This window comes from Panthera pardus, unplaced genomic scaffold (assembly GCF_024362965.1).
Source record: "Panthera pardus isolate Hobbes unplaced genomic scaffold, ASM2436296v1 HiC_scaffold_22, whole genome shotgun sequence".
NCBI lineage: Eukaryota > Metazoa > Chordata > Mammalia > Carnivora > Felidae > Panthera > Panthera pardus.
Window position 1 is genome coordinate 80,408,946 of NW_026526788.1, and position 14,414 is coordinate 80,423,359.

General features: G+C 45.6%; 1 protein-coding gene across 3 annotated transcripts in view; it reads left to right on the forward strand.

The window, feature by feature from the left end:
• The first annotated feature begins 13,499 nt into the window (after window positions 1-13,499).
• Window positions 13,500-14,414, forward strand: part of EDRF1 (erythroid differentiation regulatory factor 1) — a 40,079-nt gene continuing 39,164 nt past the window's right edge. For all 3 annotated transcript variants that reach the window (XR_008424980.1, XM_019424650.2, XM_019424651.2), the window contains exon 1: window positions 13,500-13,735. Coding sequence is in view for 2 of the 3 variants with exons in the window: in XM_019424650.2 (XP_019280195.2) it covers window positions 13,628-13,735 (108 nt within the window). In the remaining variant the exon portion in view is untranslated. The remainder of the gene's footprint in view (window positions 13,736-14,414) is intronic.

Sequence of the window (14,414 nt, forward strand, 5' to 3'; positions counted from 1 at the left end):
CGTGGTGATGGGGAGTGTGTGCATGGAAAGGTAGGGAGTTGTTTATAATTACATCCTCACCTGTCCGATTTACCATGTCTGAAATTCAAAAGAGCACGTAAAAAAGTGGCGAAATCAAGAAATGGCTGCCAAAATTAAGTGAAAACAGAGGCTCAAACGGGAATGTGTGCATTAGTGTTCATAGTATTACTCACAGTGGCCAAAAGGTGGAAACGGCCCAAATGCCCATAGATAGGTGCATGAATAAGCAACATGTGCCATATACATGCAGTGGAATATTATTCAGCCTTTAAAATGGAAGGACATTCTAACACCTGCTACATGGGTGAAACTTGAAGACACTATGCTAAGTGGCATAAGCCAGTGACAAAAGGACAGATAATGTGATTCCCCTTGTCGGACATACCTACGTTGGACAAATTCATAGCTTACCAGGTGCTAGGAGGGAAGAGGGGAGTGGGGAGTCACTGTTTGATGGGTACAGAGGTGCCTTTTGGGGCAGGCAAAAACTTCTAGACGGTGGAGATGTTTGCACAACATTATGGGTGCGCTTAGTGCCACGAAAGAAAATGGTTACAGAGTAATAGCTGTGTGAGAATAATATTCAAAGTTACGGTGGCAAAGAGCAGGAGAAACAGCTGAGCCGCGCGAGCGCTTTTGCCAGTAGGAGGTGAGGCGCGGGGAAGAAGGGAGGGGTGTGGCAAGAGACAGCTGCTGGTCATGAAAGCCCTTGTTGTGCTGTTTTACTTTTAAGTTGGTCGTGTTAACATTATACGGGGCTTACTGCCAGCCGCCTGTGTTTTAGATACTTTGTATATATGTTCTTTAACCCTCTACAACCAAGAGGCAGGTGTCTCCCGGGTCCCGCTCTCAGTCCTCGCTGCCTCTCCCTGCACGTCTCTTACAGTGATCCAAGTCAAAACTAATTTGAAAAAGATGCTGCCGTGAATATCCTTGTATACATATTTTATGTGCTGGTATGAGAACATCAGATTTCTAGGAGTGAAGTATGCCTAATTTTTATAAAAGACAAAACAGGGTGTCCAGCCAGTGAATGGAGACATAAAAGTTAAGAATGTTGCTGATGCGGATGTTATGTTCCTTGTAGAACTGAGCACAGAAGCAGATGACTCGCTTCTGTGTTCACAATTTTTAACAGGTCTCCCCAGTTTTTGTAGCCCCCCCCCCCCATTTCCCCTCCACCTCTCCTATGACAGTGATCATTATAATGGTACCTGGGGAATGAAATAAATATAAGGACAATGAGCATCGAAAGGGTAAATCGAGCTTCCATTAGAAAGAGAGACAAATAATTTTGCAGTTGAGAAAACATGTTGAAATATTATTTCTCTAGTGAAAATAGTTACATCACAATTCTAAATTACATTTCCATTTGAAACAGAGTCGATTTGCACCACCTACTGGAATACATAGCTCTATATAGTCCAAGGTTTCAAAATTGGGAATCCGTTTTTGAGAATTTAGAGTTACGTTCTTGGTTATCTTTAAGAGACCAGTCCCTTTGATATGTTGGAAATGCCAAGTGCTAATTTACTTCAGGGACCATTTTCTAAAACAAACTCTCTTTAGAAGCCAAATTTAATCATCCGGCTAAATTAACAAATTGTACAGCTGCTTATAAAAATAAAATGATTAAGCCAAATACATCCACCAAAGAGATAAAAATGTAAATTAGAAGCAAAACTGAAATCGATACACATTATCAGTTGCTAACTCACTATTAAAAAACAAGATTCAAGCAGACAACTGGAAAATGACAGAAACAGAAGCAAACAGGATAATAAACAGAACATAACTCAACGTTAATTAAAAAAGAACTCGCCCAATGAAAATTTGATAGTGTTTATACCCAAAGTAATAATCATTGTCGAGGCTTAATTATGGCTGAACGTCAACACACAAAGTATTCATCTTTAAGCTCTTTGACACTGTAAAGGAAGCCCCAACAAGAAAAAATTCCTTTTTCATGACAAGCTACTTCAAGCAATACATTTCTGAATACATAGTAGCAAGATTCACTGTCGTGTAATTGACAGAGATTCAGGAAAAAAAAAAATACATCTACAGTATCTACTATCCTAGATGAAATTGCTTTAGAATAGAAGGCTAAATTTATTACATTTTAATTTCTTAAAACTTATGATAGCATTTCACTTATTTTATGGGTATTTTGTCTGAAAATTGATTTTGTTTTTAGATGTCAACTAACTGAAGCATCAAACATGCTGGCAAGATACGGTTACAAATACATCCCCCCAAATGGTGTGCAAGTAACCACCTGATGTAAACCCTAAGCACGGAAAGACCTTGTGTGATAGCAACCGACTCATCCATAATCCTCTTTGCCATTGCAGGTGATGTGTGCGCGACCAGCCTGTTTGCGGTGATAAATGTCCTGTGCAAGGTTGCCGGAAGGTGTTTCTTTTCGTTTAGTTCACTGCCGGTGCGATTTCATTTCTGGAGGTTCTCACCTGCATTGGAAAGCTCGGTTGTCTAATTTCTGTAGCGAAGCTCAAAGCCGTTCACCGAGGATACAGAGAAAATTCTTACCAAGCCAACAGAGGCCTTTCCTGGTCAGAAATCACCTGTCTCTCCAGTCCCACCTGCCATCTTGAGCTCCTGGGGCTTCTGCCCTAGCCTCAGCCCTGCCTTTCCTTCTGTGCCCAGCCCTGGCGCTTCTCCCCACTGCCACCAGGGCTCTGCCTCTGCTTTTCCCTGTGCCTGGAATTCTCTTCTCTCCCCTCATTGGCTTAGTTACTTCTTCCCTGACTTTCCCGACTGGGTCAGTTCATAGTGGCAAATGTGCATTTTGGGGATACTTACCTGGATTTTCTGCATGCCCCCACTAGACTGTTTTTACTTACCTGTGCATACCACCTGCACGTAGGAAATATGGAATGACTCACTCCGATCAGGGCCAGAGAGTCACCTGCTCTGGCCCTTCTCTGGTTACATACCTCACCAGAGAGAGATGAACCCACCCGGAGCTCCCAGCAGCCTGCTATAACAGCTCCAAGCCTGCTCTAGGGCCCATGCAGGCTGCTCCCCAAGCCTGTCCCCCAAAGGACCTGGTGTATCCACTCCTATGCCCAAGGGGTGGGTGAGGGGCATACTGTTAGGTCAGAGGATAGAAGGTAGTTTAATAGTTGCCTAGGGGTGGCTGTGATGAAGGTGTATTAGTCAAGGAAAGAGGGTAGAATCTGTTTTATTTAATAATTTGTTGGCTTAACACATAACTTGAGATATTTGGCTGTATGCTATGCAGACCTCCGTTTGTAATTTTCCCTACACCCTGTCAACCACCTCCCCCCCCCCAAAAAAAAACCCAGACACAGGACTATTTCGTGCATATCTGAGAATAAACTTTACCTCTCACTTAATATCAGGATGATCCCCTTTATCCCATCTGAAATCTGAGTTCAAAGGAGAAGTGACTCTTAAAGTCAACAGAGAGATAAATATTTAATGCCAAAACTCCTTGATAAGCATAATGAATGGAGACGGGGGTGGAGGGGGGCAGGGATAAACAATTGAAATCATTCGGTTTGAAAACATGCTCCAAAATCATTATATGATGCTAAAATATTAAAAACTATGTTCTTTGGGTCACGGGACAATGCATTTTCTTGCCTTTTTGCATTTTACTGTTTGACTTTTCTAACGTAACAGTGCTTACATTTGTAATGAAAACCTTTTTTTGAAAAATCAAGTTACTACTCTATTGCATTTACAAAATGTGAACATTTCACCAAAGCTCACCATCTTCTTTGCTATCCTTCACATGGAGGAAACAGTAGGAATTTTCTGCCCACGTTACTAATTGCAGAGGCAAAACCCCTATCTTCTCAGAACTCGGTGGGAAAGGACTGTGGCTTATCTGACATTGGATGAAGCACAGAGTCACATACAAGCTTCATTTCTAGGTTTAAAAAATGTGTCTCCTGGGGGCGTCTGGGTGGCTCAGTCGGCTGAGTGTCCCACTTAGGCAAGGGTCCCGGTCTCACGGGTTCGTGAGTTCAAGTCCCCTGCTGTCAGCACAGGGCCTGCTTCAGATCCTCTGTCCCCCTCTCTCTCTGTCCCTCCCTGCTCACACTCTCCCTCTCAAAAATAATTAAAAACATTAAAAAAGAAGAATGGTTTAGTTAATAACCTAGGAAGAACTAATCACCTCCCTTCCCATGCCCCACCCCTCCCACCAAGTCCCTCGCACCGTGCGTACCTGTCAGTGGGGTGACACTCCTGTCCCTGCCCCCTCGCCTCGGCTGCTCCCGCCTCCACACTTTGGCAAGCATTTTTCCTTCACCATCCCACGCTCTGTCCAACCTTCCAAATCCCCCCGAGCGCCTCAGGCTCCAGAACCCTTCCTGACCACCCTCCACCCTCACCCCTCCCAGCCAAGTGGAATGATCATATCCTGGAAGTTCTACCACACCTGGGAACTTCTCCTTTTTCAGGGCTCACATTTTTGCCTGCGACTCCTGAGTACTTGCTACGGCCCTTATCCTCTCCCCAGAACTAGATCAGAGGCCCCTGTTGCCTTAATGTCTTCAGCCCAGCACTGTACCTAGGACTCAGTGAGTGTCTGAAATTAACGAAGCATGCCTTGTTTGATCAACCCCAGCGTTTCTTTCAGAACTGCTCAGGGTTCTCTTGAGAAATGTGTCTTTTCAGAGCCAACTCAGCAGACTGACTTAAGACAGTGACAGACGGGAGAAAACGGCCAGAAAAATGCAACAGGGAAGATTAAATTAAAAATGGATTGTAAATAAAAATTAAATAAAAAAAATAAAAATTAAGTTAAGAATGAACCAATTTCAATAATAATTGGAGGCAGGGGAGGGTCGGGGGCAGGAGGCAGATGGGATGTGTGTTGACAACTGTTCAAGGCGGGTGATGATGATGGGTGAAAAGGGGTTCGCCTTCCCATTCTCTCTACTTAGGTGTATCTTTGAAATTTTTGTGATGGAAAGATCTGAAGAAGAAGGCAAAGGAGGAAAAGCAGCAGCAGCTGGCTTGCAGACCCAGAGGAGGCCCCAGGCACAGGTATGAGAGACAGGATTGGGATACAGGTCTCTCTTCCTCCGGGTATCATCCTTCGCTGTGGCTGCGCGTCTGTCCTCCAAGCTCCTGTCCCCCTGAATCTACACTCGCCTCCACTCATTTACATGGTCTTCACGCTCAGACCTTTGACCCAAGTAACACCATCCCAGGCCCTGCCTCTTGAGTAATGTCCCATGTTCTAGAACATTCCCCGGGTGACAATGGGGGCCCCTCAGAGCTGGGCTCAACTTAACTAACCCGGTTGGCAAACCCTAACCCATGTGTGTGATAAGCCGCACACTGAGCTCTTCTGGGACATAAAGTCCTTGATGTTTCTTAAATCGCACCAAGTAGAGTCCCCTGTGAGGAAGGATTTGCCACAGGTCCCAGGAGACATCTCAGTGGAAATGTCTCCGCTCCGGAAGCCTTCCTGTGGCAGGTGGAGGCCAATGCAGATCACCCTCTGCCCAGAAAGACTGGTTCCATTCTAAATGACCCCTCTGAGGATTTTCCCTGTGGCTGCGATCCTCCCATGAGTCACTGCAATCGCATATAAACATTCATCGCACACAAAGCATCGTAGTACTTCCATACCCCAGTCTTTCCGAAACAATTCACAGCATCCACACTGGTGACGTCCACCCAGTTTTAGGGATAAACAAGCCTAGATCTTCCAACAGGAGACCTCAAGTTTCTCCGCCCCCTCCCTTCTTGTGCTGTCTCTTTCCTACTTGCAGACCATTAAAAGAATGATATTTGTAATGTAGATGAGGCCAGTCTTTTTGTACAATGTTGACAGACAAGAGGAAGATTCCAGAGAGAAATGCCACAGCAGCAAATGAATATAAATGATGCTTTTCCACTTTGTGCTTATAAAATGCCTTTTGTACCAGAATCTCAAAGCTCTCCAGGAAGCAAAGCTTTCACTGGCACTTTCACTCCGGGTAAACGTGAATGGTCAGAGCCACTCAAGTCATTTGTGATAAGAACAAAAGTCCAGACCCTTTTAAAATGCAATATCCTTGCCTTCTGGGTAGTAAACAGATGTATGTAGATGGATAATGACATCTGTGGATTCTGGCTTCATTTCCTAGAGAGGAAAAATGTAAATAAATATGTAAAAAAAATTGTCATATGTGGCTAACACCCATGGTTCATCCAGTGGTTTATCATTCAGCCCGACCTTTACACGCAGTGGATTCTATTACTGGGTGCCTTGTGACTGCGCGACACCGAGAAAGTAAAATGCCCATGCGAAGACAAATACAGAAATGTTTAGTAAAAATGTCTGTCCCGTCGGCGGCTTTGACATCTGACACTTTGGCACTAAGTGATGCCTTCCTTCTGTTGTCTCCACTGGAAGGCTCCTTGTAAATGCTTAATAGCTCAGCGATTCATTAGGGTCTGCAAAGGCCAAGCCCTTAACTAGAAAGGCAGAGAGGGGGACCCACAGGCAGAGCCTGACTGAGGGATTGATTTGAAGATTCATTTGAGGGGCGCCTGGGTGGCGCAGTCGGTTAAGCGTCCGACTTCAGCCAGGTCACGATCTCGCAGTCTGTGAGTTCGAGCCCCGCGTCAGGCTCTGGGCTGATGGCTCGGAGCCTGGAGCCTGTTTCCGATTCTGTGTCTCCCTCTCTCTCTGCCCCTCCCCCGTTCATGCTCTGTCTCTCTCTGTCCCAAAAATAAATAAAAAATGTTGAAAAAAAAAAAATTTTGAAGATTCATTTGAGAATTCCTTCCTTCTCACGCTTAGCCGAGGGTACGTGCACAGCGGGGACCACCACTTGGGCTCCGGCCACCGAGTTGCCTGAACAGCAGATGTTTAGTGACTTTGAAACTGTTTCTAGGGTTCATTTAGGGCGACGATCAGCTTCGGAGGATAAAACTCACAAAGACTAAGAGCGTTCTTGCTGTGAAGGTAATACCCAGCAGAGACAACCTGCCCCGACAATCACTTGCATTGTATTCTGAAAGTCAAAACTAATAGCTTACGAAAGAATTTGAGTTCTTCCGGTATCTAGAAAACCAACTCCTTCAAGTGCCATCAAAATGGTTTCCAAAGAGTTTCAAATAATTTGCCTAAATGTTATTAGTCTACAGAACAGCACTTAAATAATCATCACCTAAATTAAATAAGGTATCGTGTAGTTTTAACCAAGAGGGTCTTGCTATATTATGCTGGTAAATTGCACATCAAAGTTTGCATTGTCTTATACTTTAAAATTCTTCTACTCTTGTTAGAGCGTAAAGGAAAATACTGCATAGATCATTAACTTGATAACTATTCTTGACTTAAAGAATAGCTGGCAAGTGGTGTTTGGTACCATGGTGTGCCTAAACAGTCTTTCTAAAAACAGCTGTCTATAAACTTTCTTATCACACATTATTATCGGTTCAAAAAATGTTCTGGACGTGCAGCCTCAATGTCTGTGTATTTACTTACTTGTAAATGTCCCAGTCACAGAAGCACATTAACATGAAAACACAAAAGTAGAAAACAATGTTTAAAATATTTGTGTTTTACGTGTTGACTTCAAACTGGTTCTGTTCCACTGATATTCTTTAAACGAGAGTAAAGTGGTCACACGATTTTATTTTTGTGCCTCTTGCTGGAAAACTTCGTGACAACAACCTGAAGTGTCCTTCTAAGTTCAGTTTATTTTAAAACTCAGTTGGAATGGCTGCCGTTACTTAAAATACCTCAAAAGGCAAGTAAATAGGAGGAATCACATGGTTTCAGAGCTTACCAAGTCCAACTGCTCGTTTCACTTGTAGCCATAGACGATGCAAACATTGTAGCTAAAATTTGGTTACACTTCCAACTTCTTTGGGTCCATCAGTCTCTTGCAAACCAATTACATGGTGTCAAGGAATAATTCAGATCTATTAAGTTAGTTGTTTTGCATGCGATTTGTTTACCCCAGGTGAGGAAGAAAGGTCAACAGACTGTTGTCAAGGAGCAAAATTTAAAACAGGATGCATAAGTGAAAGCAGAGAGGAAGACACCTGCTGGCAGCTGGGAATAGTGAACTTTGCAGGCACATGTTTGGGGTAAACAAATCAGTTGGTGGCTGACAAAGAGGTCAGTCTGGGCATTCTAAGAATGCCAATGAGTGGTATTGAAGAAAACAATTACCACGTGGATAGGGTTTTCACAAGCCTTCGGGGTGTGCAGGGCAGGTTTGCGGTCTCTGTATGATGTCTGCTCTGCTGTCTCCCTTCTGTCCTACACCGCCTTAGGTAAAACAGATCCAAACCACTGTCCTCCTTAGAAGTCCTCAATACACTTGTTTCCTTTTCAAAAAAATGTTTAGCGTTTATTTTTTAGAGAGGGAGAGAGAGGGAGGGAAAGAGAGAGAGTCAGCGGGGAAGGGGCAGGGAGAGGGAGACAGAATCTGAAGCAGGCTCCAGGCTCTAAGCTGTCAGCACAGAGCCGGACGCAGGGCTGTACCTTGTGAACCACGAGATCGTGACCTGAGCTGAAGTCGACTGAGCCACCCAGGCACCCCCCCTCAATAAATTTAAAACAAACTCCATTTGGAAGAGTTTTAAAGGAGGTGAGAAATTTCAGCTCTCAAGTTGACTGTGTGGAAATGAGTTTTTTTATACACAGTATAGGTCAGTTTTAGCAACAAAATCACATAATGTTGGAAAGATTTGTAAACATTTATTTTCAAAAATGCTAAGGTTTTTTTTTTTTTTTTAAACCAATGACTCTTCTCACTCGCTGTTCAGACACCACCTTTATCTCGGAGGAATAGATGAAGTCTGTTTATTTTTGTGAAATTTTCTCCGAAAATATCCTAATGACAGCTATGTGCCATCACAGAAAAGGTGAGGAAATGTGGGACACTTTTTATAAAATATTGTAACTCATTCTTTAAGCTCGACAATTCTTTTTTTCTTTAATCTTTTTTTCTTAGCGTTTATTTATTTTTTTGAGACAGAGAATGAGCGGGGGAGGGTCAGAGAGAGAGGGAGACACAGAATCCGAAACAGGCTCCCAGCTGTCGGCACAGAGCCCGACGCGGGCCTTGAACTCACGGACCACGAGATCACGACCTGAGCCGGAGTCCGACGCTCAACCGACTGAGCCACCCAGGCGCCCCTTGACAATTCTTCTAAGTGTTGCAAGGTGATCTGTGAACTGTGTTTGGTACGTGAGATTTTCGAGATCACCCCTCATCACAGAATTCTGAAAAGATTCTCCTAATGGCCTTGTTTTGTCATGCTGTAGCACTATTCAACTGGCAATGCCCTGGGTCAAGGTGGTCTCTCGAAGACTAAACGTTACGTGGATTAGTGCAAGGAGGTCTCAAACTGCACGGGCCACACTTCCACTAAACATTTGGGACATTCTTACCCTTAAAAATGTTTTCACAGTTTACCTGAAATTCACATGTAACTTAGCATCCTGCATGTCGCTTGGGAACCCTGCTTGTAAGTCACTACGCTCGGGGATCATTGGTTTTGGCTGCAGGACCCAATCTTACCTGACTGATACGTGGCCCAAGGAAGGGTGCCTGTGTCAATCTGCATATTCACTATCAGCAAGGCTTAATTTTGCCCTTACTTTCAGATTAAAGGCGTACCAGTTCTTCCTGTGCCCCAGCAGGGTGTCTGTGGTCCTAGGCCCCGGGGGTCAAGAGACTGTAATCGTGCTGAAAATGCAGATTCTTGGCACTAGACTAGAATATGGATTTTGAATCTGGAGATGGCCGGAGACGTTTCACAATTTCCTCTGGAGATTCTGAGACAAATTAAAGGTCCAGGGGCCCGAGACTGCAATTCAACTTTCTCTAAGTTCGCATGGGAGTCGGAGACTCATCCTGCCTTTGCTGTTAAACTGGCTTGGTCTGATGTGCAACAAGTCAATTCCATTCTCCTGTCTAGACTGCGCTGCTCACATCTGCAGAGGGATGGGGTGGCCTCAGATAATCTCAAATCTGTCTTCCAGCTCTGAGAGTCTAGGACCAGGAGTCAGTAACCCAGGGCCTTCCAAGGTCCAGCAAGCAAAGTAAACGAGCGAGGGCGGGTAGGTGGAAGACACTGGGTCATGGAGGGACTGTGGCAAATTGAAGTGGTCTCTGTATGTTCTCCTCTCTGCAGGTGGAACTCCGAGGGCCCTAGGCACATCGGCCATACAGAGAACTGTAAACGTTTCTGGCAAGATTTCTAATTTTGCTTTGGAAAATACTGTGTGCCGTGAGTCACTAAGCAAATTTATGATTGGCGTTTCTCTGAAGTCATCATGTGTGCTGGGAGGATATTTTAAGTGCAGCCTAACCTACAAATTGAAATTTGTCTTAGAATGGAACAGACTGCGTGTGAATATGAACTTTAACAATTAATGGCTGACGCAGTAATAGTTTGGAGACACTTCATTAAACATTTGTAGCTTTGATCTTGCAGATTAAAAAAGATAAAACTGGAGCCAACAACATTATTTCAATGTCTCAAACACTCTGATAAGCATTTTAAAAGCCTGTCATACTAGTTATTGTAACCTCTGTGGCCTAAAAGCGAAAACAGTTTAGTGTGCTGGTGCTATGCCTGGTGTTGGTAAGAACAGATGATCAGATGGGACACTAGCCCCCGAGGAGCTCACAGGAGGCAGGAGGTGTCAGGAGAGACTTCTTAGGGATGATACCTGAGATGAGTCTTGAGGAATAAGCCAAGTAAGGAAGGGAAAGGTATTCTAAGAGGAGGAAAAGCACCAGTAAACACAGGCTTCTGGAACAGCTTGTTGAACAACTGTAAGAGGTTCATTCATTCAACAAACACTTGCTAAGTGGTGAAAGCATCGGGTACTGGGGAGCCAAGTAAACACCTGAGAGTGCTGATTGGTTACAAGAACTGATACCGACAAGGCAGAGCAATCCATAGATGATGAAGTGCACCCCGAGCTGGGCTGGGAGCTGGGGGATAGGGAAGGAGGAGGAAGGCTGACACTGATACAATACAAAACCAAATATAGATAAGCTTCTTAAAGTGTGAAATTCTGGAAGTAATGATCCATGTCACCCACAACATTAAATTTCAATCACTTACATCAGAAACAGTAACACAAACGCACACACAGATCACTTAAAGATGTCTGAACAGAGGAAAGAAAGCAATTAACAAGCACTCAGAGCTGGAAGAACTGATCCACCTTCTGTAACTCACGTGGGCCCCATTTCTCCTGCCCTGAGGAGTCCCCCCCTCCCTGACTGCCCACTTCTGGCTGGTTCTAACCCTGGGAGGGGCCTCAGGAAATCCAGTCCCTCCTCCAGTTTCACTCCACAACCGGTGCTGAAAGTCACTGGTCCCCTCACAGCCTGAAGACCCCTTCTGCTCCCAGGACCCTTTTGGCAGCTGACCTCTCTATGCCGAATTCTGGGTTTCTCCGTATCATTCCTCTCTACCTTTTCATAGGCCATTTCCAGCACATTTTTCTACTAAGCAACATCACCAAGGGTTCAGGAACCTACTTCTCAAGAAGACTACAATATATTTGAGTCCTGAAAAAAGAATTACTGCTGCCTCAGAAAAATCCCTTCTTACGAAGAATTATACAGACTTAAAGATTATACAGAATTTAAAGATTACTGGAAGCTAAACTCTAAATGTGTTTAAAAGCTTAATAAAAATGGTATTTTATAAAATAATGCATACTCAGAAAGAAAATTGGAAAATAAAACTTTAAAGAATAAATTTTAAATCTCTTCATCTGATCTCTCAGACATGTGTTTATGGACACACAGAAAAAGACATGTTTTAAAAATTAGGATCATAATGCATATTTGCTTTTTAAAATGTTATCATTTACCATATCGTGCACAATTTACATGTTCTTGAACATTCCTGAAAAAGAATAGTTAAGCATAAGTTAGTGGTATTATATACCAAAAGAGTCACCAATCTTCCTAATGCTAGATAAGTTAAATTGCATCCAATTAAAAAAATTTTAATTTTTTAATGTTTTTATTTTTGAGAGAGCGAGATAGCATGAGTGGGAGAGGGGCAGAGAGACAGGGAGACACAGAATCTGAGGCAGGTTCCAGGCTCTGAGCTGTTAGCACAGAGCCTGATGCAGGGCTCCAACTCATGAACTGCGAGATCATGACCTGAGCCGAAGTCGGACGCTTAACTGAGCCACCCAGACGCCCCAATTGTGTCCAATTTTTTTACTGTAACAAATAACAACATATTACCCTGCAAAATAGGACTACAAATACAAAAAACGATAGCCAAATCAATACATGTTGAAGTGCCTACAAAATGTACTATAATATCTAATTGTTAAATATAATTTGTAAGAATGTTTTCTTACATTTGAAAACAGATTGTAAGTGGAGCTTCCTCAGTCAAGGACGTGTGAATATGCACATAACGGGTTATCAGAGCCTAATGTAAGCTACAAGTTAAGAGAGCCAAATAACCAGCAGGTGAAATTAATTTTTCAAAAAGCTTCCAGTACCTTACAGCAATTACGAAGGATGTGGCTGCATTTAACTACACTTGATAGGACATTAGATGCGGAGTTTGAGCGTAAAAGAGCCTAGCATCTCCCAACTTTTCACAGGGCCCTAGCTATTTCTCTACCTCCTTGCTACTCAAAGCATTGGCATCGTCTCCTGTTAGTCCGTTAGAAATGCAGAATCTCAGGCCCATCCCAGACCTATTGAATCAGAACCTGCGTGTCCACAAGAACCCCAAGTTGTTTCCTATGCACGTTAACGCTGGAGAAACCCCTGGATCACCCCAGAACGCCCTTTGCTAGCTCCCTGGGGCCTGACAAATAGCGTGCATTCCGCAGATGCTCCACGAGTCACTAGGCAAACGAGGGACCTTGCAAAACACTGGTGAGGTGCCATAGCCTTTGAAATGCATCCCTTTAGCAAAGGCGGAGGGTCGTCCTCCCCACGGAGCCCCGCCGCTGCTACACTTGGGGCTGCACCCACACCAGCATTGTGATGCTGGGGCAGGACGCCGAGCCCCTCACCTGGGCACCGGGTCTCTCCCTCACTGGGCCTGTCTGCCCCTCGCCTGGGCACCTGCTCTCCTTCCCTGGGGCTGTCAGCCAGTTTGTAAGCTGAGGGGTCACTGACGGCTGGAAAGGCGGGAGTACTAACACTTGGCCACTTTATTTCACGGGAGCCGGGGTTAAACGGCCACCCTCACCTCCCCGCCCACGCAAGGACGACCTCGGCGAAACTGACATCCCAATGCCCACGTCCCGAGAACTGTTGGCCAACAAAAATGAAAAGCGTGCAAGGGGTGGAGCCTGAGAATCAGATACCGCGAGAAGTGGTCTCCTGAAGAGGCTCCGACAAGCGCAGGCGCACTACAGCTCCCGCCCCTGCCGCAAAGGTGGCTGCCACTGGAGAAGGCGGAGCCGGGCCGCTGGCATAAAGCTCGCGAGATTTGGACGCGTCACCGCACCTCCTTCCGGTCAGGAACCGGAAGTGCAGTGAGCGGGGCGTCTCTGGCGCTGGCTCTGCCGTGGCACCGCGCCGCTGGGCCCGGTTGCTGCCGCGGCTCCTCGGGTCCCGTTTTGCCTCGCCTACTCTGGGCCGAGGTGATGGGGGACTCCAAGGAGGCTGGGGCCGAGTCGCCGCCGGCCGGGGCCGCTGCTCGGGGAGGGCTCAGCCTCCTGTCCCAGGGAGAATCCGAGGAACCTTCAGCACAGGTGAGTCCGCCCTGGGGCGGGACCTGCCGGGCTCCGGGGGCTTCGGGCCCGCTTCGCCGGGGAGGGATGTCACGGTTCCCGGCGGCTTCGGGTGCCTTCTCCGCGCCTCCCGGGCAGTCCCCCAAACGGAGTGGAAGCCCGCGTGTCTGTCGTCAGGTATTCGGGTCTTTGCGGGCAAGTTACTCCTATCACAAGCAGTTCTGGCTTTCCACTCGGTTGTAACCGAGAAGTGAGTTAGAGACGGTCTCCGCTCTCAAGGAGCGAACCCGTAAATACGTGGTTCCAGAATGTGACACAGTCATGCAAAGCTGGAGGGTAAAGAGAGGGTGCCGGGGGCTGGGGGGAGCTCGCCGACATGGGAAGGAGATAATCCTGGAAGGGTTGCAGAGTGTCTGCCGGGCCGAAAAGGGAGCGCGTGAAAGGTTAGTGAAATCGGACACTGAGCTTGCTTGGGGGTGTGCGAGTGAAGAGTGTTGAGGAACCCCCAGCGCCTTCCTACGAAGTTAAAGGTTGAGAGAGTGTGTGTAATGAACTGACGACTCAGTTACCAAACGTTTGCTTGAAAACAAACAAACAAAGCCCCAGGGATGCCTGGCTGGCTCAGTCGGTAGAGCATTTGACTCTTGATCTCTGGATCCTGAGTTCAAGCCCCGCGTTGGGCGTAGAGCTTACCTAAAAA